General features: G+C 61.4%; 2 protein-coding genes across 2 annotated transcripts in view; both read left to right on the top strand.

Moving 5' to 3' along the window:
- CFAP74 (cilia and flagella associated protein 74) overlaps positions 1-17,793 on the top strand; it is a 56,448-nt gene extending 38,655 nt beyond the window's left edge. Inside the window, exons 20-38 of the mRNA XM_065892100.1 lie at positions 2,057-2,178; positions 4,451-4,579; positions 4,798-4,885; positions 5,347-5,520; positions 6,162-6,295; positions 11,064-11,340; positions 12,372-12,470; positions 13,261-13,427; positions 14,067-14,201; positions 14,358-14,467; positions 14,595-14,650; positions 14,759-14,878; positions 15,145-15,300; positions 15,971-16,097; positions 16,235-16,389; positions 16,643-16,779; positions 16,991-17,147; positions 17,361-17,495; positions 17,692-17,793. Coding sequence (XP_065748172.1) covers positions 2,057-2,178; positions 4,451-4,579; positions 4,798-4,885; positions 5,347-5,520; positions 6,162-6,295; positions 11,064-11,340; positions 12,372-12,470; positions 13,261-13,427; positions 14,067-14,201; positions 14,358-14,467; positions 14,595-14,650; positions 14,759-14,878; positions 15,145-15,300; positions 15,971-16,097; positions 16,235-16,389; positions 16,643-16,779; positions 16,991-17,147; positions 17,361-17,495; positions 17,692-17,793 — 2,580 coding nt within the window. The remainder of the gene's footprint in view (positions 1-2,056; positions 2,179-4,450; positions 4,580-4,797; positions 4,886-5,346; positions 5,521-6,161; positions 6,296-11,063; positions 11,341-12,371; positions 12,471-13,260; positions 13,428-14,066; positions 14,202-14,357; positions 14,468-14,594; positions 14,651-14,758; positions 14,879-15,144; positions 15,301-15,970; positions 16,098-16,234; positions 16,390-16,642; positions 16,780-16,990; positions 17,148-17,360; positions 17,496-17,691) is intronic.
- A 1,619-nt stretch (positions 17,794-19,412) lies between these two features.
- Positions 19,413-21,809, top strand: TMEM52 (transmembrane protein 52). Its single transcript, XM_065893330.1, is given in 6 exon segments — positions 19,413-19,475; positions 20,227-20,352; positions 20,439-20,482; positions 20,597-20,638; positions 21,256-21,434; positions 21,544-21,809. Coding segments are annotated over 6 exon segments (720 nt in total).
- Positions 21,810-23,256: the final 1,447 nt, after the last annotated feature.

Genomic DNA, 23,256 nt, shown 5'->3' with positions numbered 1-23,256 from the left:
ATGTCCAGGTGTGACCATTTGATGATCCTGTGCTCACCACACTCTCCCCTCCCCTTGCCATCAGGAGTCTCTGCTCTGGTGTGTTTCCCATATAGGAATGAGTCTGTCAGGGGCCAGGGATTTGAGACACAATATTTATTTATTTGTAACGGAAACCCCAAGGAATAGGCCATACCCTACAATCCCCCACAATGTACCATAATACACTGTTCCCACACGTCCACAGTAACCATGGAGTCCCACAGTTCCCCGCGGTAGCCCCATAGGTCCCCACAGAGCCCCTGCTGTGGTGTCAGGAAGGAACAGGCACCAGACCTGGGTAACTGAGCACTTGGAGAGGATGGCCTGGCTGGGGCTGTGACCTCAGGTCAAGGATACTCCAGCCCACGGGGGCCCTGCCAGACAAGCCGGGGCAGTGAACACCCTGACCACTCTCCTACCCCACCTCCTCACCTGGGGATGGTACACACGCAGCCCCTGGGGCGGCTCCCGGCCTCCAGGGGTGAATGGGATCTGGATTCCCACTCTGCCCGCCTGGTTTCCTGAGATGGGTCCCTCGTGACAGGTGCTGGGTTCTGCCGGCCTGTGAACCCCTCCCGTCCAGGGGTGTGAGGACGCTGCCCACGGTCTCTGCGTGAGGATGGCCCCAGCGCAGACTGGCCCTTCGTTTCCGTGTCTGTGCCTTTCTTACCCTCCCTGGCTGGCTCCTCCGTAGACGGGGCCTTCCTGTGCCGACCACCCCATCTGCTTCACGGACGCCTGTCCCCCGGCCTCGTGTGTCACGTGTCACCGCATGTGTCCGCCTGCTCGCCTGGCCCTGATTCAGGTGCCGGCGGGACCAGCCTCTTTGTGACCTGCCTGGCCGTGCAGTCAGGACGCTGCTCCGGGCCTCAGCGCCTCTCGGCGGCAGCCCCCCACCGCCCCCCTTGGTGGATCAGCGTTCACCTGCTGTCACCACTGCCTTTGAGTGAGGTGGCCGTGCTTCTCCTCAAATCCCCTCCTGAGTCTCCCAGCTGCTCCATTTCTCTGGACGTGCTTTCTTTTTATTCTGTCCATCTTGTCTCTGGCCCTGGAAATGGGTTGTATGTTTCAGTGACCCTGTGGCCTCAGATCCGGCGCTGGTGTGTTCTAAGGTCACGGTCCTGCGGTGGTAGAAAGGGAAGCCCTCCACCCAGTTGTGTGGGCTGGTGGTCACTGTTCCTGCCTGAGGGGGGCTGCTGTGCACAGGCTCTCTCTGCAGGACATCCTGGTCTGACTGCAGGAAGCCGACACCAGGGTCCGAGGTGGGGAGAAGCACGTGCCTCCTGGGCCCTTCGCGAGCCCTGAGCTTCCGTTTGTATCAGCTGCGTGTACTGCCTGTGTGATGCATGAGTCTGCAGTAAAACGGCTGTTGGTTTTTTTCGATAAATTTACTTATTTATTTGTTTGTTTTATTTTTGGCCGTATTGAGTCTTCGTTGCTGCACGCGGCTTCCTCTAGTTGCGGCGAGCAGGGGCTACTCTTCATTGCGGTGCGCGGGCTTCTCCTTGTGGTGGCTTCTCTTGTTGCGGAGCACAGGCTCTAGGCGTGAGGGCTTCAGTAGTTGTGGCACACAGGCTCAGTAGTTGTGGCTCGCAGACCCTAGAGCGCAGGCTCAGTAGTTGTGGCACACGGGCTTAGTTGCTCCGCGGCATGTGGGATCTTCCCGGACCAGGGCTCGAACCCGTGTCCCGTGCATTGGCAGGCGGATTCTTAACCACTGAACCACCAGGGAAGCCGGGTTTTTTTAAACAGCTAAAAATGTTGATATTTATGAATCTGCGTGGTGGGTACATGACAATCCATCGTACCATTCTATCTTTTTATGTTTAAAAATTTTGAAAATAAAAAGGATTGTTTAAATTATATGATACAAAAAGTGCCATAGATCTCCAAAACGTGGCCAGTTTAATTATTAACCTTCCAGTTTTTGTAAGAGTCACAAAACACTGCCGCTGAGCTCTGCGTCAGTACTCACGGTCACCGCCTGCTCTGCTGATGGAAATACGTGCTGTCGGATTTTCATGTTCAAATTCAGTTATATTTCAAAGTCGTCGGTGTTGCTATCGATGTGCCAGTCTGGGTGCCAAAGCCCAACGTAGACCTGAAGATCTGCATGTACGACCGGCTGTATCAGGACTCCATCCTCATCCACACACGGTGAGCCCTCGGCGGGGGTGAGGTCACGGACCTCGGGGTGGGGGTCACCTGGGGTTACCCCGAGGGCCCACTGGAATCCCAAGGCTGTCACAGGAGGGAGGCTGGAGGGCCAGAGTCAGACAGAGGTTGGCAGATGCTAGGCTGCTGGCCTTGAAGATGGGACAGGGGCCACGAGCCAAGGGACACGGTGCCTCCAGAAGCTGGAAAAGCCAGGAAACGATTCCCCACGGAGCCTCTCAGGGGACCAGCCCTGACCGCAGCTGGGCTTCCGCCCCGGGAGACTGTGTCCGGTTCTGACCTCCAGAACCGTGAGAGTAAGTCAGTGTTGTCACCCCTGCGTCTCTGGGGAGCTTGCCCCCAACATGGCCAGGCCAGGCCCCTCTCAGACACAGACAGGGAAGGAGGCATGTCCTCTGAAGGACCATGGACGGAGCCCCGAGACAAGAAGCGTGTTTCACTCGCAGTGTTCTGCAAGGGCGTCCGGACACCACAGTTGTCATTTCTTTTTTACACTCTTTTTAATTTTTAGTGAAATTCAATTACATGGAGAAAAGCAGGCAAACTCTACAGTTAGAGCTTAATCGGTTTTCATTAACCAAACACACCTGCGTACCTGGCAGGCTGCTGACACACGGGGCCCCGCTTCCAGCCTGGGGGCGGGGTGGGGGGGCGATGGGCAGCCTGGGTGGAAACGGACTGGCACGTGCGCCAGCTGCTGGGTCCCTGGGCCTCAGCACTGCAAACGTCAGGGGGCCTGTTCTCACCGGGGAGCTGGGAACTCGGGACAGGACTCAGGTGGATTTGTTCAGGAAACTAGGTTTTGCAGGGCTCTGGTCAGTTTACCTCGGGACACAGAGCGTGTCCACTCCTGGGCAGGGTGGTGACGGGGAGCCGGGGGGTGGGGGGAGTTGTGCTTTCTCAGCCCCTCCCCAAGCCACAGGCTCGACGTCCAACATTTGTTGAGTGATTTTATTATATTTTTTTAAAGACTTTTTTTTAACGTGGACCATTTTTAAAGTCTTTATTGAATTTGTTACAATATTGCTTCTGTTTAATGTTTGGGTTTTTTGGCCGCGAGGCACGTGGGATCCTAGCTCCCCGACCAGGGATCAAACCCGCACCCCTTGCACTGGAAGGCGAAGTCTTAACCACTGGACCACCAGGGAAGTCCCTGTTGAGTAATTTTAGAATTCAGCATTATTCACTTGTTTAATTTACCGGGTTTACGGACACAGGTGTAGCAAAGGAGCTCGTTGGCAATGACCCTGGTCACATTAACAGCTGCTCAAGGAGGAGCCCAGCCAGCACGGGAACCTGGGCGGGGCTGCTGCCTGCTGAGGGCGGGAGGGCCAGTCTGGGCACATTCCATGGCAGGGGACACCCAGTGCTGGGTGACACTGGGGCCAGAGGTCACTGAGGGGAGGGGCTTGGTGACACTGGGGGTCAGAGGTCAAAGGGGCCCCCTTTTACTCCTCCTCGGCCAGGAGCACCCAGGAGCCCGTGGATCTCCCGGGGGTCCCTGTCTGGCTGTGGGCTCTCCCTGCAGAGGGGCTTAGCCCTCAGGGTGAGGCCCCAGCAGCCACGAGGCGGGCAACAATCGCCTCAGGCAGTTAAGAAGGGGCTGGAAGGCCTGGGAGGCTCTGGACCATGGCCCAGGGTTCCCGGGCAGCCCAGGAAGGCCTGGGGCAGCTTGCCCATCACCTTTCTTCCTGGAGACTGGAAGGAAGGAGGGGAGGGGCAGCGCACCGATGGGGGCTGTGGCCTGGGGTGGCTAGGATGGGGCGCCCCACGTGGCTGGTTGGGGGCACATCTGGCTTCTCTGGCTGGCCCTGAGTTGAAAACAGGGACAAAAATTGGGGAAACTGCGGTCACTGGCCAAGGCCTGGCCGTCTGGGGACCTCCCAAGCGTCCTGCAGGGCTCGTGCTGGCACGTGCCCACGCCTGGACGGGGAGGGCAAAACTCTGGGAGGGCCGGCGCCCACCCTCCAGGTCCCTGCAGCCAGCACCTGCCCGGCGAGGGTCTTCCCAGAAAACACTAGGTTTCTGAGAACCGACTGGGTGCCTTTCAGTTGCGATGTTTTTATTTGTAAGGATTCCTCAGCAGATGTCACTTCAGGAAAACCTGCCCTTGGCGAGCAGGGCTCTGAAGACTCTCTGACAGTAGGGGGTGGGGGGCATCTGGGAGGGTGTGCCCTGGGCCCTGGGGGGTGGGTACAGGCCGACCCGCAGGGACCAAACGCGGCGTCGCCCGCCCGGCCCTCGGGCGCTGCAGGTCAAAGGCGGCCCTGACCCTGAACTTCGAGGTGTGCAAGGGGCTGCAGGGCCACCTGGAGCTCCTGCCCAAGACCGGCTGCATCCAGGCCCTGTCGTCCTACTCGGTGCGGCTCAAGTTCCTGCCCAGGTGCGTGGCGCAGCGGGGTCCCTCCACCCGGGGGTGGGGGAGACTCTAGATGAGAGCCGGAAGCTGGCTCGACGCCCACATCGTGGCTCCTGTGTTTCTTACCTTTTATGTAATTTCTAGCTCTCGTCTGACTTCAAAACACACTCATAGTTCAGCATTTTGTCATTTCGCAAATATAAAGAAGAAAAGAACATTCAAGTGCCTCCTGTCTCTTTCAGACGCTCCCTCCCAGAAGATGCCGGGGAGTATTTTGACAAGGAAAGCAGAGTCCTGGAGGCCCCGATGACTATCCGGGTGGCTGACCAGGTCTGTGTGGGGCACTTCTGGGAGCGCGGGCGCCCTTGGGGAGCAGAGGGCACGGGGGAGACGGAGGGAGGGTCTTTGTGGATCGGAGAGAGGCCCCGAGTGCTGTCCAGGGCCGGCAGGGCTGTCCCCAGGGCACCCAAACACACACGCGTACAGTCCGCCCCACACTCAGATCCAGGTGCCCAGGAGTGCGCACATCCTCCGTACACACGCCACATGTGAGCACACAGTGCACCGCACACGTAGACGCACAGGTGCACACGTGTGTGCACACACGCACTCCTGCACCCGCCCGCCCGTGCTGCCCGTCCCAAGCCAGGGGCCAAAAGGGAAGGGGTTGTGTCCCTGAAAGGTGCACCGTCGGCCATCAGCTCACAGCCGGGATGGTGCTGTTCTCATTTTTGGAAACACTTGTGTAAACTGACCTCGGTGACCGGATGCGCTTGCCCTCCGCACTTCAGATCAAACCCGTGGGGTTTACTGTCCACGCCATAGTCACCACCTCGGACCTGGAGCTCAGCCCCTCAGGGGTGGACTTCGGCTACTGCACCATCTACGAGGCCATCAGGACCCAAGTCAGCCTCTGCAACCACTCCCTCCTGCCCCAGGAGTTTGGCTTCGTCGGGCTCCCCAAGGTGCCTCGTGTGGTCAGAGCGGGAGGTTTGGGGCATGGGCTGCTGCCCAGGGTCCAGGCGCCTGAGCCACTCCCGGACTCCACACTCACCTCCAGGCACCTCGGCCGGGGCGCCTCTCTGGCCATCCCTCTCCTCATGCCCGCGGCCCCATCCCCACCTCACGCTGCCTCTCTTGCCCTCTGTCCGCCCGCTGCACCCTCAGGATCCAGAGTCCTCTCCCCACCCTTCTTTCCGGGACTCTTGCCTGCCTGGCCCTGCAGGGCGGCCAAGACGAGGCCCAGGCCTGGCTGTCCTCACTCCTCCGGGGCCCCCGCTGCCCGTTCACATATATGTGGACACAGTCACAGACACACACGTGTGTACATGTGCCTGCATACACACACTCATATCCACACGTGCTCACATGCAGGCAGACACACACAGACATGCACGCACACCTGCACACATGATCACATACACAGGGGCTCACACCCATGTAGCACACTTACATGCATCTTACATGCATGTAGCCACACACGTGTCCACACTCGCTCACACACTGCTGCACCCTGGCCACACGCATGTCCGTGCCGGCTCCCTGCGGCCCTCCCCGGCAGGTCACTGAGTTTTCGCTTTGGCATCCATGGTCTTCCGTTTGCCAGTTTGTGGACATCCAGCCCAACGATGGGTTCGGGACAATCCTGCCGCTGGAAACTCTGCAACTCGACGTAATCTTTCAGCCCACCAAGGCCAAGGAGTACAACTTCGAGCTCGTCTGCAAGTCAGAGATTAACCGGTGAGCTTGGCAGGAGGGGGGCGCATGGAGGGCCCTGGCAGCCAGCTTGGGAGGAACCGCCCCTGGCCGTCCAGGCTGGGCAACAGTGCCGGCCTCAGGAAGCTTAGACCCAGGTCCGTACGCCTGGGATCCAGGCTGCCTTGCAGGCATGTGTGCTGTGCACATGTGTGAGTGCACCTGTGGGCGTGTGTGAGTGTGCAGAGCATCCCCTGGGCACGAGCCCCGCTTGCCCTCATGCACCGTGTGATGGGCCAGTCTCTGGACCTCCCTGGCCTCCGTGTCTACCCTGAGAACTGGGGCTAAGAAGGTGCTGGGGAGGGAGAAATGGGCTGGACGTGGAGGGGGTCTGGCCCAAGGGCCGGCTCTTGCTACTTGGGATCATCCGCCTCTGGTCTGGAATGTGGTGGGCATCCCGCCCCCGTGGAACCAACCCTCCTGCCCCTCTCCCTCCCTTCCTCTCCAGTCCCCACCCCCATTCCAGCCCGAGCTGTTGTCTGGTCCTGGCTGGCGGCCTGGGCAGCCCCGGGTAAGGTCGGGCTGACGCCCTCCTCCAGCCGGGCACGTGGCCATGGCGGGACAGGCGGGCCCAGGATCTGACGCACCTGAGGGAAAGCAGGAAAGGGTTCACGGTCGTGATCTTTGGGAGCAAAGTGCAGAGTTAGAACCCGTGGAAGAAACCAGGCACCAGACTCTGCCAGCCTGCTGCGTCCCACTGCCCGCCCCTCCCCTCAGACTTAGTGACCCGTCCGTGGGCTGGGACCCTTCTGGGCTTGTTCACAACGCTGTCAGCCTCTGGAAAACAAACCCCAGGAAAAGAGGGGATTGTGAGATAACCTCAGTGCCCAGGACCTATGGTAGAAGCTCCGTAGATGTTTGCTGATTGAATGTGCGTTTAGTGTTTCTTCAAGAACTGTCTACGTATAAATTGAAACTGCCAAAAACTCAGCCAGGAGCCGTCTTGGGGAGGCTAGGAAAGCTCGAACTGTGAGACCTCAGGGATTAAAGCAGGGCGTGCGGAGCCCAGAGGAGATAGATAAATAAATAAATAAATATTTAGGCAATTTTTTTTTTTTTTTGCGGTACGCCAGCCTCTCACTGTTGTGGCCTCTCCCGTTGCGGAGCACAGGCTCCGGACGCGCAGGCTCAGCGGCCATGGCTCAGGGGCCCAGCCACTCCGCGGCATGTGGGATCTTCCCGGACCGGGGCACGAACCCACGTCCCCTGCATCGGCAGGCGGACTCTCAACCACTGCGCCACCAGGGAAGCCCCCCCAAAATTTTTTTAAACGTGACAGAAAAGGAAACAAAAATGGGCAATAAATAAATAAATATATTTTTTCTTTTTCTTTTTTTTTTTTTTTTCCCTAGGAAGGCTTTATTTTTCTGCCAGGCAGAAGGGAAGACACAGCAGGCTAGCGCCTCAAGAACAGTGTCCCCCCTCCTTCGCAAAACAGTCACACCTGGCATCAGGCAGTCCCCGTAATTGGGTCTTTTTGTCTCTGGGTTATTGGCCTGCGACTTTTTTTCTGAAATGCAAATTCTACAAGGGGTGGTTTGCTACAAGGGAGTGCAGGATGTACTTCACACAGTGTTAGAGAGTAATAGGTTAGCTTGTGAAGTACACATCTAGCTACAGACACTACAGGTTAGTAACAGTTAAAAAAAAAAGGAGTGATGAACTCTCTCAGGCCAGGTTATGTCTCTGCTCTAGCCTGATCGCTGTTCCCTTTGTTTTCCTTGTTCTCAGGAGAGGGAAAACTTCATTTCTATTTTTGCTGCAAACTAATTCCCCACTGCTAGTTCATTCTCTCCACATCAGTGGAGGAAGGGAAACAGGCATCGTTCTTGTCCGGCTGAGGGCAAAACTTCAGTTTTGCTCCACTTGACAAACACCAGCTGTCCGGCCCAGGGGCCCATCTATCTCCTATTTACAATCCCCCTCCCCCCCGCCGAGAGACATGAACCCCAAGAAATCTTTATTGGGAGGATGAGGGATGACGGCCTGTCTTCTGTAGCTTCTTCAGGCTGTCAAGGGGCTCGTAGACCCTACATAGCTGGGGTCATGGAGCTCTCGCCCCGTCTAATCAAGGGCCCCAGGGTGACTTCTGCTGTTGTTTTGGCAGGATCTGTTCTGAGAAATGGCTGGAATCTCTGCATCATCATTATCTTGATGTAAACCTTTTGTAATCTGATAAGGGTCCTTCCATCCAGTTTGGAGATAGTCCTTTAAATTATGTCTTTTCCAGTATGTATATAATGCCCTGGTTGTAGGTCGTGGGGCATCTGATCAGATCTAGGTGAATTCCTCCCTTTCCAAGTTCCCGAAAATACCTTGAGATTTCTGCACCTGTTAGTGAGGTAGCCTTCTAATTTACCTGATAAAGCTGCTGGGGACCCAACAGTCTCCAGGCTCGTAGGTGCTGACGGGTGTGTCGCGACTTCCGTACGCCCTCTTTCTGGTCCTCCAATATTTAGTGTTTTCTCGGAGTGGAAGTCCAGGCCGGCACGGGCAAGAGAAGAGAAGGTGTCCTTGAGGCAAAAGAAGCCTCGGCAGCTGCTAGGTCAGCCTCTCCCCCGTTCTCCACCGCAGCCTCGGAGTTCCGCAGCCGAGTCAGGCACAGCCCTGTGGCAGGGAGTCCGTGGCAATCTGGACTCAGAGATATCCTCCAACCCTCCGCTCTCCTGAAGGAGGCTGGCATGGAGAGAGATTCCCGAGCTTCCGATGAAGCCAAGGGGCCCTGTGGGGCCCAATAAATATATTTTTAAATGCAAAAAAATTTTTTTAAGTTTAAAAGCTTCCCAAAATGAAAGATGCAGATGGCTTCACTGATGAGTTCTTCCAAACATTTAAAGAAAAAATGATGCCAATTTGACACAAATTTTCCAGAGAGAACAGGAGAAGATGGGAAATCTTGCTGCCCTCAGCCCAGCACTGCTGCTGCTGCTGACGGCGATGACGGTGATAATGATGGAGATGGAGGTGGTGATGACGGTGATGATGATGGTGGTGGCGATGATGATGGTGATGGTAACGATCGTGATGGTGATGATGGTGGTGATGGTGATGGTGGTGATGGTGATGGTGATAACATTCCGGAGGTCAGGCACACCCCCAGAGCAGGGCTGATTGTACCCTTGGCCTGGCCCCTGTGACGGGCACCAGCTGCCTGTGTGACCAGATAAAAGAATCTGGAGGCTCGCACGTAGCTAGGCAGGGAGGCCAGGCATGTTGCATGTCTGCCTCTGAGGTCAGGAGAACATTCCCCACACGCCGATGGGCTCATCTCACCTCGGTGGTTTTTGAGAGGGAGAGAAACATGTATAGCGTGCACGGAGATAAAAGCGTTTTCTCAGCAAACGTGGCACTGGGTGTCCTGGGTGAACCCGCTGCCTGCAGGTCACAGCATCTGCCTGGGCCTGGGTAATGGGACCTGATGGTCCTTCCCTGCAGCAAAGTGGAGCAGGACCTGAGAGAGCCACGGGGGGCTCCTCAGAGGGACATCGGAAGACGCACGGTCACAAGAATGGAAAGGAAGGGGCTGGAGGGGACTTGGGTGGGCCCAAGTTCCCAGGTCAACGGAGCAAGGCCACAGGCCGCGTCCCTCACAGGCCCTTGAACCAGCCGGGAAACAGCTCCATCACCTTCCTGAAGTGACTCCAAGCAGCTCTTACTTTTTATATGTAATGATTATCACATTCCATACATTTGTGCTATTTCAACTGATTAACTTGTAACAATAACCTCAATGACATCTCCACCCAGAAGGAATTTTTTTAACATTTAGAGCCTGTGGTCACAGGACACAAAAATATACATTGAAATATTTCAACCTATGCACACATTTTTGTTATGGACAAGTGTGACAGGGCCATTGACATCACCTCATAAAGCATTAAAACATGTAATTAGGATAAAATCCAATGGCAGGAGTGCAATGGAAATAGGAGTTCAAAGCAACATGGACTGTAAATTTTCCACTGGTTAAAATCCCAAATATCTGTTCTTTTTTCTTAAAACCGGATGGTGGCAAGAATCAATTCACGGGGTTTCCCTGGTGGCGCAGTGGTTGGGAATCCGCCTGCCAATGCAGGGGACATGGGTTCGAGCCCTGGTCCTGGAAGATCCCACATGCCGCGGAGTAACTAAGCCCGTGCACCACAACTACTGAGCCTGCTCTAGAGTCCACGAGCCACAACTACTGAAGCCTGTGCGCCTAGAGCCCTTGCTCCGCAATAAGAGAAGCCACCACAATGAGAAGCCTGCACAGCACAACGAAGAGTAGCTCCCGCTAGCCGAGAGTAGAGAAAGCCGTGTGCGGCAACAAAGACCCCACACAGCCAAAAAAAAAAAAAAAAGAATCAATTCACTATGGTATATAGATTCCCACGTTTATATTTAAAGAGTAAGTTATCAGGTTTTTAAGATATTTATTTATTTGGCTGTGTCGGGTCTTAGTTGCGGCATGCAGGATCTTTAGTTGCAACATGTGGGATCTAGTTCCCTGACCAGGGATCAAACCCAGGCCCCCTGCATTGGGAGCGCAGAGTCTTAACCACTGGACCACCAGGGAAATCCCCTATCAGTTTTATTTTTTAAATGTCGGTGAATATTTAAGGAAATTAAATATTAAGCAGAAATTACCTGCTTTGCAAATGTTTAAACTTGTGATTAAAATTTTAACTATCTTATTAAAATGTGCACAGGTGCACAAAGTATTTTCAAAATTTACTAAAATTTTGAGCTGAGCTGCCCACGCTGTCACTTCCAGGTGCTTCAAGCTGACGTGCCGGGCTGTGGGTGTCCACCCGCTCCTGGAGCTGTCCCACTACCAGGTCAAGTTTGCGGCCACCTCCTTGTACGACACGTCGGTGGCCACCCTGTACGTCATCAACTCCCGCCTGAGCATGAACTCGCCGACGCCCTCGGTACCCCGCATCGGCTTGGAGGACGCATCCCCTGTGGGGCCCACATCTTTCGAGTTCCTGCTGCCCCCAGACTCCCCCATCACCATCTCACCCTCGGTGGGCACCGTGTGGCCAGGAAAGGTGGGTGTGGGCCCCACGGGTGGGCCGGGGCGGGGCCAGCCCAGGGGGCCGGTCTCTACTCTCCCTGGACCGCAGCGATTCAACCAGACAGCAGACGTGGAGATCAACCTGGATTCTTATCAGACCCAAGCAGGCCACGGTGCCCTCCGCCAGCCCAACTTGGCCCCAGAGGCGGGGCACCCACGGGCAGCTGACCCCACGGGCCCCTGGCTGGAGGGAGGGTGTGCAGCCCTTGGATCTCACAGCAGATGGGCACAGAGGCCACACAGCGCCTGGTCACCAGGAGCACAGGGTGCCTGCCCACCGGCTGACTGGCGAAAGGTTTCCCCACCACTGCTTTTGCTGATAAAGCAGAAAGAGCCCGGGCCTGGAGGCAGAGACTCCCTGAGCTGAATTCCTTACCTTCAAGAGTCAGGGGTGACAGCCACTGTGAGGGGACTCAGTGGGAAGGGGCACATGCAGGCCCTGGACCCTGGCAGTGTCTCAGTGATTATTGAAATGCATTTTAGCAAACTGAGCAAATTCAGCTTAAGTCATGGTTCCCCTCTCCAAGGGGGTTACTGCAGCCGTTACCCACCCTGCTCCCTTGCTGCTCTGAGCACGGGGCAGGCCGTGGTGAGTGAACCCCCTCTGGGACCCGGGGCCGTCCCAGGGGGTGGACTGCAAGGTGGACGTGCTTCAGAAAGGGGGACAGGTGAGGGTGCAGGGTCTCACCCCCAAGTCTCAGTGTCTGAACACAAACGTCCCCTTCTCACTCGTGACCCGTGGGCAGTGGGATGGTCCATCTCAGGACCACCCCCCCGCGTGGTGAGACGGGCTTGGTGATCATGTCTGCAGCCACCCCAACTTCCAGGGGCAGAGGTCAGGAAGGACCTTCCAGAAGGGCTCGTCTAAGCTGAGACCCCAAAGCAGAGATGGGGTATCACCCCAGGATGTCCAAGAGCGTGACCAGGGGATCCTGGCGGTGGCGGCAGCGGGGTGCTGGGGGCACCCACAGGGGCCCCTCTGCCCTCCGGCCTCTCTCCTCACAGAGGTGCCTGGTCCGGGTGGCCTTCCGGCCCGTGCTGCCCAGCGAGCTGATCCACCAGGAAGCCTTACAGGCCCTGACCAAAGAAGCTGAGGCCAAATCGGTACATGGCGGGGTGAGGGAGAGGGAGCCTGGGGCGGGAGACGGGGGTGCCGCCCACTGTACACCAGGCCGCTGCACAAAGGCTTGGGAACAGACCCCACCGGCCTTGAGGCTGGGGGGCCGGGGGGTCAGGAGCCCTGGGCAGACTTTTCTGCAGCCTTGTGTGTGTGGAACTGTTTCAAGAGGTTAACACTTTTTCTTGGCAAGGCTCCTCCCTCCCCTCTTGAAAGCATCGCTAGGCGAGGTGGATCCCCAGACGGTGGTCCCGGGAGGGTGGGCCAGGCCCCTCTGCACTGGTTAGCAGGGGGCTTGCCCTTACAATGGAGGGGGAACAGATGAACCTCAAAGGGGCCTGTGAATCCTAGCAAGTTCAGGTCTGGAGAGGCAGCCACCGCCGGGCTCCTGCCGGGAAAGGGTGTCCAACAGAGCTGGGCAGTCACAGCCCAGGGCCTGCCTGCTGCTGCCCTGGGGACGCAGAGAGCCCCGCGACTCCCCACGGCCTCTGGGGCCTGATCTTGAGCACCCGTGCTGTCATAGCAAGCGCAGGAGGAGGGGCAGGACCTGCAGCCTGCTGGCAGGGCAGTGAGGCTGGGGGCAGGGCACAGGGACCAGGACCCCCAGTTCGGCCAGCCCTCCACCCTGCCCCGCCCCGGGCCTCGGTCTCCCCGATGGTAAAGACAGACACTGGGGTTTCCGCACCTGCCGACGGTGTCCCCCAGGGAGCCGCTTGGAGTTTGGGCCCCTGGGTTCCTGCCCTGGGCGGTCTGCCGGGAGCAGAGTCCCCGGCGCAGCCCCACAGTTGGCCTCCCACCTCGCACTTCCAAAAGGACACGGCCACCCAGAGGAAGGACCGGCTGAGACAGTCCTTCTCCCTACTGCGGCTGCAGAACCAAGACCGGCTGTTCCAGGCCTCTGCCTCCCAGCCCCTGGAGGTGCAGAAAGAGGACCTCATGTCCAGGTGGGCCCGAGAGAAGGCTGCCCCCCACAGAGACTTCCTCCACCTGGAGCAGAGCTGTTTTGAGCCTTGTGGCTGGAAGGCCAGGGTGGGGCTGGCTTCAGATACAGCTGGAACCAGGAGTCCCCTCAGGCTCTGCCTTCCTGGGTACCTGCTCGCCTCCTTCCCCTGGGGCCCTAGGGCCCAGGGTCCCTGTGAACAACCTCAGGCCAGGGGCTGGGGAGATGCTGAGCCCCTGATTCCCACGTTCCCAGCTCAGCAACCCCAGCCTCCCCAGCTGCCAAACGAGCTCCAGAGAACTCCAGTGGGCTTGAGCCACTTGCCAGCCCTGGACCCTTGCCTGTGGCTCCAGGAACATGGCTCTCTGGTTAGGTGCCTGACCAGACCCTGGGGGAGGGGGGAGGCCGCCACAGCAACCAGGGAAGGGGTGAGAAAACCAGCTGGTCAGACAAAACTGGGACAGCCACAGCCTGGGCCACAACGTGGCCCCCCAAGGCTGCCACCTCATACCCTCTAGCCCAGGGCCCTGGGGAGCAGGCACGGCCTTATGGACCCCTCCATGGAGGGCAGCGCGGGGCCTCTTGGGCCGCTGGGGGCAGCCTAGGGATAGGGGTGTGAGAGCACTTGCCGGTTCCACTGCAGCTCCCAGGAGTACCGGGCTGCGCAGGCCACCCTGACCAGATCTTTCCAGGGGAAGTTTGACAAGTTTGTGGTCCCCTGTGTTGTTGCCAGTGGTGACACCAAAGACAGGAAGGGGACGGAACCCCTGAGCTTCAGGTGCGGTGCTCTGGGCAGGGTGGGGCGTGGTCGGCCAAGAAGTCACCGTCCCCGCTCTGCAGCCCCCCAGATCTGGGCGGGGCCGGCATGGGGTCAGGCTGAGAGGGCGGGGCACGCGGTGCCCACTCCGCCCTCAGCAGCTACCCGCCACCTCAGTCCCCACAACGCCGTGTACCTGGAGCTGTGGTGTCCAGCGGTAGCACCATCCATCGTGGTGACGTCCGACAAAGGCAGGACCATCGCTGACTTCGGCGACATCGCTGTGGGTGTGTCCTGATCGGGCCCAGCCCCCACGGCCATCCCCCACCCATAGGGACCCAGGCACCCCATCACCGCCTGGGCTCCCATGCCCCACCCCCAGGCCTGGGCAGTGACCTGACTCCCCCGTTTCAGGACAACGCGGCATAAAGAAGGTCTCCATCCAGAACATCTCGCCCGAGCGTCTCGACGTATCCTTGTCCATACCCGGCCCAGGCAGCCTGCTGCAGGGGGACGGGGCATCTGGCGAAGGGCTGCGGCCCCGTACTTGTCACCCATCCTTGACACTGGGCCATCAGCTGGAGTACTCCGTGCTGAACCCCAACGGCCCCTTTGTCCTGCTGAATCCCATCCGCAAGCTGGTGTCTGGAGAGACCCAGGTCCTGGAGCTGTCCTTCTCCCCCCGTGAAAGCGTCCTGGTGAGTCCTCGGCCCACCCTGAGCCGGGCTGCAGCCCTGGGGCTCCACGGCCCCATTCTCCACTCTGCTCACCCGCCAAGTGCCCAGGCCCGGGGAGCTGCTGGCCCTTCTGGGCCCTGGCCTCTTGCTGGAAGGAGGAGGAGAAGGCCAGGGAGCTCCAAGCCATCTTAGGTCCCGCGCGTCCTGAGCCAGCTGCTCCGAGACGGAGCTCCCACACCTGTCTCTGACACGTGTCTGCTCCACGCTAAGGGACGTGGTCTCCCCAGGCCCAGGAAGTGCTGGAGGTCACCACCAAGAGAGGCACGCTCTCCCTGGCCCTCGTGGGCACAGGTGTGGCGTCCGTGACCACGTGCTCCATTGAAGGAGGCGTCCTCAACATGGGCTACGTGATCGCCGGAGAATCCACCTCCACGGGCTTCAAGGTAAAGTGTGCGGCAGGGACCGGCGCCTGCCCCACCTCCTGGGAGGGGTCGTGCCCCAGGAGGGGGTCAGCCCTGCCTTGGTCAGGGAGCCGGCGCGGGTGCAGGCCGCTCCCACCCCACCCCCAGCAGCAGTCACCTCCACAGCCCTCTCTAGCAGGAGAAGCTGAGGATGCACACCCTCCTCCCCCACCTCCCCGGTGCCCGGGCCTCCTGCCTCGGGGCTTTTGCGTGGGCTGCCCCACCTGGGACGGGGGGGTGGAGCTCAGCTCAGGGACGGCTCAGGGGAGGGGCCGTGTGGGCTCCCCAGCCCAGGCAGGGAAGCACGCCTGCCTCTTGCTGCTCCCCCAGGGTCTGAGGGACGTGGCGACCTTAGGATGGAGCCACCCACAGGACACCTGCTTCCTTGCCCAGTTTAGTCCAGGTCCTGACAGCACAGCCCAGGCCAGGGATTCCAGGGAGTGTTTTATGGGGGCATGGGGTGCTCTCAGTGGAAGAGGGTGAGGGCAGAGAAGAGCCTGGGCAGGGATGCTGGTTCGGCTGAAGGCCAGCCTGAGCCTGACTGCCCAGGGTGTGGCCCGGGGCAGCAGAGGGAGCTGAGACCTGGTTGCAGCAGCCCGTCCATCGGTTGGCCAGTCCAGCTGGTCCAGTGACTGAGCCCTGCTCCTTGCAGCTGCAAAACAATTCCCCGCTGCCCATCAAGTTCTCCATGCAGTTGGACAGCCTCTCCACCGGGAGCGGAGACGAGCACCGGCTGCCGCAGTTCCTGGCCTCCCCGGCCCAGAGGACGGAAGTCGTGGGTGAGCTTGGCCGGCTGAGGGGGTGACCGCTGCTGGCAGGGGACTGGCAGGGGACTGGCAGGGGCGTGGGGGTGCGGGGTTGGGGGGCGCTGGGCACTGCGGGGGGAGCCGGACCTGCCAGGCCGCCCTGCCCCCAGGCACGCAGAACTACAGCGGCCAGAGCGTGTTCAGCGTGATCCCGGTGGAGGGCGTCATGGAGCCGGGCAGGGCGCAGGACTTCACCGTGACCTTCAGCCCGGACCATGAGAGCCTGTACTTCTCTGACCGGCTTCAGGTCGTGCTCTTCGAAAAGGTGCAGCTCCAGGAGCCCAGCCTGGACCCCTGCTCCCGGCCCAACCCGCCCGCGTCCGCGTGTCTGAGGCCCTCGCCCTCCCCCAAACGGCCCCACATTGGAGTCCTGTTGCCTGGGGGCTCTGCGTCAGGTTGGGGGTCATGAGGTGGAGAGACCAGAGTCCCGGGTCCCACGGGTCTGCACCCCAGCACTGCCTACTCCCGGAGCCCCATTCGCGGGTCGCGGACCGAGTCTGCTGTGCTCCTGCCCCCAGAAAATCTCCCACCAGATCCTCCTGAAGGGCTCGGCCCGCAAGCACACGATGTTTGTGGAAGGCGGAGACCCCCTGGATGTGCCTGTGGAGTCCCTGACCGTGATCCCTGCCTTGGACCCCGAGCGCACAGAGGGTGAGCCCTCTGAAGTGCTGGGAGCCCCAACAGGGCCAGGGCGGCAGTAGGAGGACCAGTCCTGTTCTGACCGCACCCTTGGCCCTGGAGGCCTGGGTGTAGGGCCGGCATTCCCGGCCCATCCCCCAAAGCCGGCTGTCCTCGCCCAGCCTCGCCCACTATCCTTGCCGGACCCAGCTCCCACACTCCCTTGGTGGTACCCCCCCTGCCCTGAGCCCCCAGCCAGGCCCTCCCTCTCCAGAAGCTGAGGAGCTGAAGCCCATCCTGGTAACCCTGGCCTATGTCCAGTTGGACACGGACACGCCGGCCCCACCTGCCACCCGAGAACTGCAGGTGGGCTGCATCCGGACCACCCAGCTGTCCGCAAAGAAGGTGACCACAGCACTTCCCTGGCCTGCCTGGCACCTCTGCATCCACCACTGCCTGGGCGACCCAGGCCCCTCCTGGCCTTGCCCCTCGATAGGTGTGGGGCGGGCAGCCTGCTGGTCAGGGCTGAGAGGGCAGGTGCTGGGCGCCCTCATCCCCAGTCCCGCCGCTTCCCGGGAGCTGTGCCCGCCCACCTGCTGACAGCACCAACGCCTGCAGACTGTCGACTTCAGCCTGGACAGCGTCGCGTCCCTGCAGCACAAGGGCTTCACCATCGAGCCCTCCAAGGGCTTTGTGGAGCGCGGCCAGACCAAGACCATCAGCATCTCCTGGATGCCACCCATCGACTTTGATGTAGGTGCCTTGGACGGCGGCCGGGGAGCCTTCGAAAGCCACAAGCTGGGCAGGATGACAGCCCTGCCCCCACCCAGGGAGGGGACTGCGGGGGGGCCCTGGGCAGGTGAGGTGGGCAGCGCCACGGCCAGAAAACATCTGTCCGCTGTGCCAGCTGACCGAGGGTCCCCCTCCTTCCCCGCCTCTCCCCTTCCAGCCGGACCACCCACTCATGGCGTCAGCCCTGCTGCAGCTCAGGGGGGACGTGAAGGAGACCTACAAGGTCCTCTTTGTAGCGCAGGTGGTGACGGGCCCCTGAGGCCACAGGAGTCTCTCCACAGAGCCCCTCGGATCTTCCTGCCACATTTGAAGCCCTCCCCCGGTCTGTGGACCCAGCAGAGCCAACCAGGGGCCTGGGACCTGGACATCCCTGCTGGGCAGCTTCAAAAGGGTGGCCCCCCGCATGGCCCCATGGCCGGGGCACCCCACCTCCACAGGCACGGCCACCTCCTGCTGCCCTGTATCCAGTGAGCCCGGGGCCAAGAGCTCCTGTCCCAGCCCCACACTCAGAACAGGCAATGAGGCCAGTCCTGACCACAACCTGCTCCCAGCCTGAGCCCCTCGGAGCCCCCAGCCCCACCAGCACCCGCCCAGCCTTTCAAGGTCCTGGTGGGGGGAAGAGCTGCGCCCGCCGACCTGTCAATAAACCCTGTGTGAACCTGTGCATCCAGGCCTGCAGTGTGGGCCACGGTGAGCCCTGCGGTGAGCCCTGCAGTGAGCTGTGAAGGAGAGATGGGGACAGAGTCCCAGGGGGGCAGCCCCTGCTTCCCACCCTCACTCACAAGTCGGTCCATAAAACAGTGAACTCGGCCTGGAAGACTGAGCCCTGGGGGAACAACTGGGCGTGGCGGGGGGAGGGGGGCGGCTTGCGGGGCTCCACACCCAGAGAGGCCGGCGGGGAGGGAGGGGGGCGGCAGGCTCCAAAGCCCAGGCGGCCCCTTAGGCCTCCCTGCTCCTCCCAAGTTCCAGGGTCCCTGATGCCCCCAAGCAAGGAGCGAGCAAATGTCAGGGACACGCCCTCACTGTGTCGTCCCTCACAGCCCAGCCAGGGTCCGGGGGACACCCAGCCCATGAGTTTGGTTTTCCACTTTTCCGAAGTGAGTCTGGGCTCAGCCTTCTGGGTCCTGACCAGCTCTTCAAGGGAGAAGCCCCCAACTCCCAGCCCATGAGACCCTGTTGGGAGCCCAGAATAGTGCCTGCACCCAGCCCCTGCCTTCTGGAGAGTGGCAGGTTAGACACTGTCCCCACAGAGCCCACCCATCCGGGCCCCCTGTGTACACCCCAGCACGCCCAGCCCGCCCACGCCACCCCCGTGCCTCCCCCAGGCGAGCACTCGCGGCCTTCCCTGGCAGGAGTGGAGGGCAAGGTGCATCCGGGGAATTTCCTAGGCACAGGCTTCAGGACACCAGCCTGGAGCCCTCACTCCACTTCCTCGGTGCCCTTGGTGCCTGGAAGTCTGCCATCTGCCTGACCTTGAGCCAGTGACGGTGTCCACAGAGCAGCATTTTGCAGGACTTCAGGCTGGTGGGCAGACCCAGGTCCTTTCCTAGCCCTCACAGGGGCTGCTTTCTCACTAGGTGAGAAGAGAAGCCAGGGTCCTGCAGCCCAGGCCAGGCCCCAGAAGGAAGTCCTCCCTGCAGACCACTGCCCCTGCCTCCCCCTCAGGCTGGCCCGTGGGAGGGGCAGGCCACTCTCCTCTAAACCCTGGCCTGGCTCTCAGGGTTTAGAACCAGCGGACCCTGGTACTCACTGCCCAAGGCCCTGCCTGCACTCCTGCCTGCTGGCTGGACCAGTGCCCATCCCCCTCCCTCCCACTCCTGAGCCGGGCCTCCGAAGCAGAATGGAGGAAGAGGGTAGTCAGGAGGGGCCCTGAGGACCATGGTACAGCCAGAAGGTGCTGGACAGCTGCAGGACAGAGGCAGAGCAGAGATCATGGAGCAGGTAGCTGGCAGATCCAGGCATGAGAGAGCCAGGCCGAGGAGGCCCTGCCCTCAAGGAGCTGCGGTCACTTCCCCTCCAGTGGGGAGATGCTTGTGGAGTACGTCCTGAGTGCAATGAAGAAAAACACGGCAGGGTAGCTTCTCCTCCCACCCTCCCCAGACAAGACACACCACCCTGCACCTTGCCGCGCTGACCACCTCCCTCAGCCTGAGCGCCGGATGGCGGAGCGGAAGGCAGAGGGGCAGCGAGCGCCCGCGGCGAGCGCGCACACGAAATGTAGTTGAACAGCGCGCTAGGAACGCCCCAGCGTCTTGACTGCTGCAATCCTTACCTTGAGCACCGGGGTGTGTGCGAGGCGTGGCCACGTGTGTCCTGGCCGCCACCCTCCGAGGCCACACCCTGTGCAGACCGGGCCACAGCTGTTCAGGGTGCGCCCCGGTCCACCCCAAGCCCGACTGCAAGAAGCCAACGGGGCGAGACCGCCCCCGACCCCGCGATCCTAGGCTGAGGAAACAGAGAAAACGGACCTGATGGGAGGGCCAAGAGGTGGGGCTTGTGGGCGTGGCTTGTGTGGGCGGGGCCGTGGAGCGGGGGAATCTGGGGCCTGCCCAGAGCCTGCGGGGGCGGGGCCGCTAAAGGGCGAGGCTACCCTTGGGCGGAGGGTAGGGGCGAGGCACATGGGCGCGGCTACAGGGCGAGCCCTCCAATGGGCGCGGTCTCTGGGGGCGGGGTTTGCGCTGGGAGGGCCTAGGGGCGGGGCCTCCATAAAGCCTCGAGACTAGTGGGCTCGCGCTTCCCGTCGGCGCTGAGCATGTTCGCTGGCGCTCTGGGTGACCGCGGGCTCCTGCTGCTGCCGCCGCTCCTGCCGCTGCCGCAGGTGGGTCGCGGGGCGCTCGGCTCATGCACCGCGGGGCGGGTCTGCGCTCGGCGCGCCCTGGCCCGGGCTCATCCCTGTCCCCACAGGTGGCGCTGGGCTTCGCGGAAGGCAGCTGCGACCCCTCGGATCAGTAAGTGGGGGCGGGGGGGAGGGAGCTGGGGCCTGGCCCCACCCTGGGGGAGGCTCGGGCAGGGCGGTCGGCCGGGCCCTGCCTCGCCTGCTCCAAGTGCCCCCGTCCCCGCAGGTGCCCGCCCCAGGCCCGCTGGAGCAGCCTGTGGCACGTGGGGTAAGTGGAGGCCGCGGCGCGCAGCCGGGTGCGACGGTTCTCCGCCGGGCCAGGCCCACCAGACCCCCACCCCGCCTGGCTCCACGGCCGAGGCGTCGCCAGCACTGTCCCCCTCCTGGGCCGCTGGCGGGAAGGCGCTGGGGCCCTGAGAGCCTGGCATGCCGACCCCAGCCTCCTCCCCCAGCACCAGGGGCGACCTCCTGCGTGGGTCCTGCCTGAGTCCCCCGTGGCTAGGGACACCCCCGGGGCCCTGGGCAGGACTTCCCTTGTAGCCTGCTTGCCCACCTCCCACTCCCTCGCTCCCCGCCCCTGTGGGAGGCCCCTGTGAACATGGTCATTGGTCTGGGCACAGGACTGTGCAGTCGGACTGGGACAGCGTGTCCTGGGAGTAAGCCCAAGGCCAGTTGTGGCCAGCCCTGGAGAGACAGCCAGGGCAGGCCAGCAGCAGGAGGCCAGGCCGGGCCGGGAGGAGGTCTCCGGCCTGGAGACAGAGTCCCTGGTTGTCTTTTACCCTATCCATCGCCTTGTCTTGGGCAACCGGGCTGTGACTGCCCCCAGGGAGCAGGCGCCCAGCGGCCAGGGGTCGGTCCAGCGGCAGATGTCGCCCCCCCGCCCAGGCTCCTCCTGCTTGCTGTGCTCCTACTGCTGCTGTGTGGGGCCACGGCCAGCTGTGTCCGCTTCTGCTGTCTCCGGAAGCGGGCGCACGCCCAGCCACACCTGCCATCAGCACCTGAGTCCTGCGACCTGACAGCCATCCCCGCGGACAGCGACAGCCCCATGCACAGCACTGTGTCATGTGAGTGCCGGCAGACCTCACCCGGCGGCCCACCTGCCTGAAGGGGCGGCAGGGGACTGGTGAGGGCCAGAGCCACCGGTCGCCACAAACCCATTCTGGTTCCCTGCAGCCTACAGCTCTGTGCAGTACCCGCTGGGCATGCGGCTGCCCCTGCCCTTGGGGGAGCTGGACCTCGACTCTGTGACCCCTCCCGCCTACAGCCTGTATGCCCCTGAGCTGCCGCCCTCCTACGATGAGGCCGTCAAGATGGCTAAAACCAGACAGGAAGAGCCACCCCCTTCCCAGTAGCCCAGCCCCCTCCCTGAGGCCTCATGCCTAGAGGCCCCTCCAGGGCCCCAGGAGTGGGGCCGCAATGCCCAACACCCCTGGCTGTAGCCCTGGTGCCCCCCAGAGCGGGCAGGAAAGCTCTCCCGAGCCTCCCGATGCCACCAGCCACTCTGTGCTCACAGGGGACTGTGCAAGGGCACCCCAGCCCACCCTCACCATCCTTCCCACCCGGGAAGGCCAGCCGTCCGGCACATTGCTGCAGCCCTGGCCTCGTTGCTATGTAACGCTGGGCATCTGAGCCAGCCGGCCCTGTGTTGGCCACACACACACACACACACACACACGCGCGCGCGCGCGCGCACACACACACACACACACACACACACACGCTGCTACGTTCAGCCCTGGCCCCTGGCTCAGGCCCAGCAGGCCCTCAGCCCAGATGAGGCCCCACAGACCTAAGCCTCAGGGCTCAGGGCCTGCTGTGATGTCTACAGCTTTTTGGAGAGAGAGAGAATAAAGTTTCTATCTAAGTGATCTCCATATGGAGGAAAGAGCTCCGGGAGGGGCCCTGGGGCAGCCGCCTCCCAGGGCAGGCAGGCAGTGTGAGTACGTGGTCCTCAACCTATGCCCAGCCTGGCCTTCCGGCTGGTGTCCGGAGCCCAGAGCTGGGCTGTAGGCAGTGTCAGGTATCCCACAGAAGTGATGGCCCAAGTGTGATGGGCAGCTCGGGAGAACCCTCTCCCTTCTCCAGACCCGCAGCTTTGCAGCCCCTTCTTCCAGCCTTGGGACAGTGAAGCACACACGAGTCTGGCTGGAGCGTTTATTGGCCACAGAGCCAGCGTGGGGTGGATGACAGGGTGGGCAGCAGGGTGATGGCAGCAGGCAGCGGGCTTCCCACGGCTGCAGTGGCTGCTCCTACTGGACCAGCTTGAAGGACTCCCCAGTCATCATGGCCACGAACTCTGAGAGCAGAGGGACAAGTAGGCAGCCTGGCCTGACCCGGCCGCCGGGCTCCCGGGGCCCATCTCCCACTCACCCTCGTAGTCTATGGTCCCGTCCCCATCCTTGTCGGCTTCCTTCATCATCTGCTCGGCCTCCAGCTCGCTGAGGGGCTCGCCCGCATTCATGAGCACGTACCTGCAGGAGCCTGCACTGAGTGGCAGCCAGCGGGCCCTCCCCCCGCCCCCGCCCCCGCGCCCGGCCCGCGGCCCTACTTGAGCGTGTCCCAGTCGATGTAGCCCTTGCCCTCCTTGTCGAAGATGCGGAAGGCCGCCCTGAGCTCACTCTCCTGGTTCTGGGCCTTCTCCCAGTACACCCCCATCAGCGCCAGGAAGCTGTCACAATTGAAGAACCCTTTCTCTGCGGGGAGCAAGCGGCGGGTGCCCGAGTGAGGGCGGCGAGCCCCCCCCACTCACAGCCCGGTGACGCGCCCCTCCCGCTGCCCCTGGCGGCCTCACTGTCTCTGTCCACGTCCTTGGCCATGGAGGCCAGCTCGCTCTTGGTGGGGTTGATGCCCATCAGACTCATGAGCCGCTCCAGCTCGTCCGTCTTC

This window comes from Phocoena phocoena, chromosome 1, assembly GCF_963924675.1.
Source record: "Phocoena phocoena chromosome 1, mPhoPho1.1, whole genome shotgun sequence".
Taxonomy (NCBI): domain Eukaryota; kingdom Metazoa; phylum Chordata; class Mammalia; order Artiodactyla; family Phocoenidae; genus Phocoena; species Phocoena phocoena.
The sequence above is the reverse complement of the archived record's forward strand: the minus strand, read 5'-3'. Positions and strand labels throughout refer to the sequence as shown.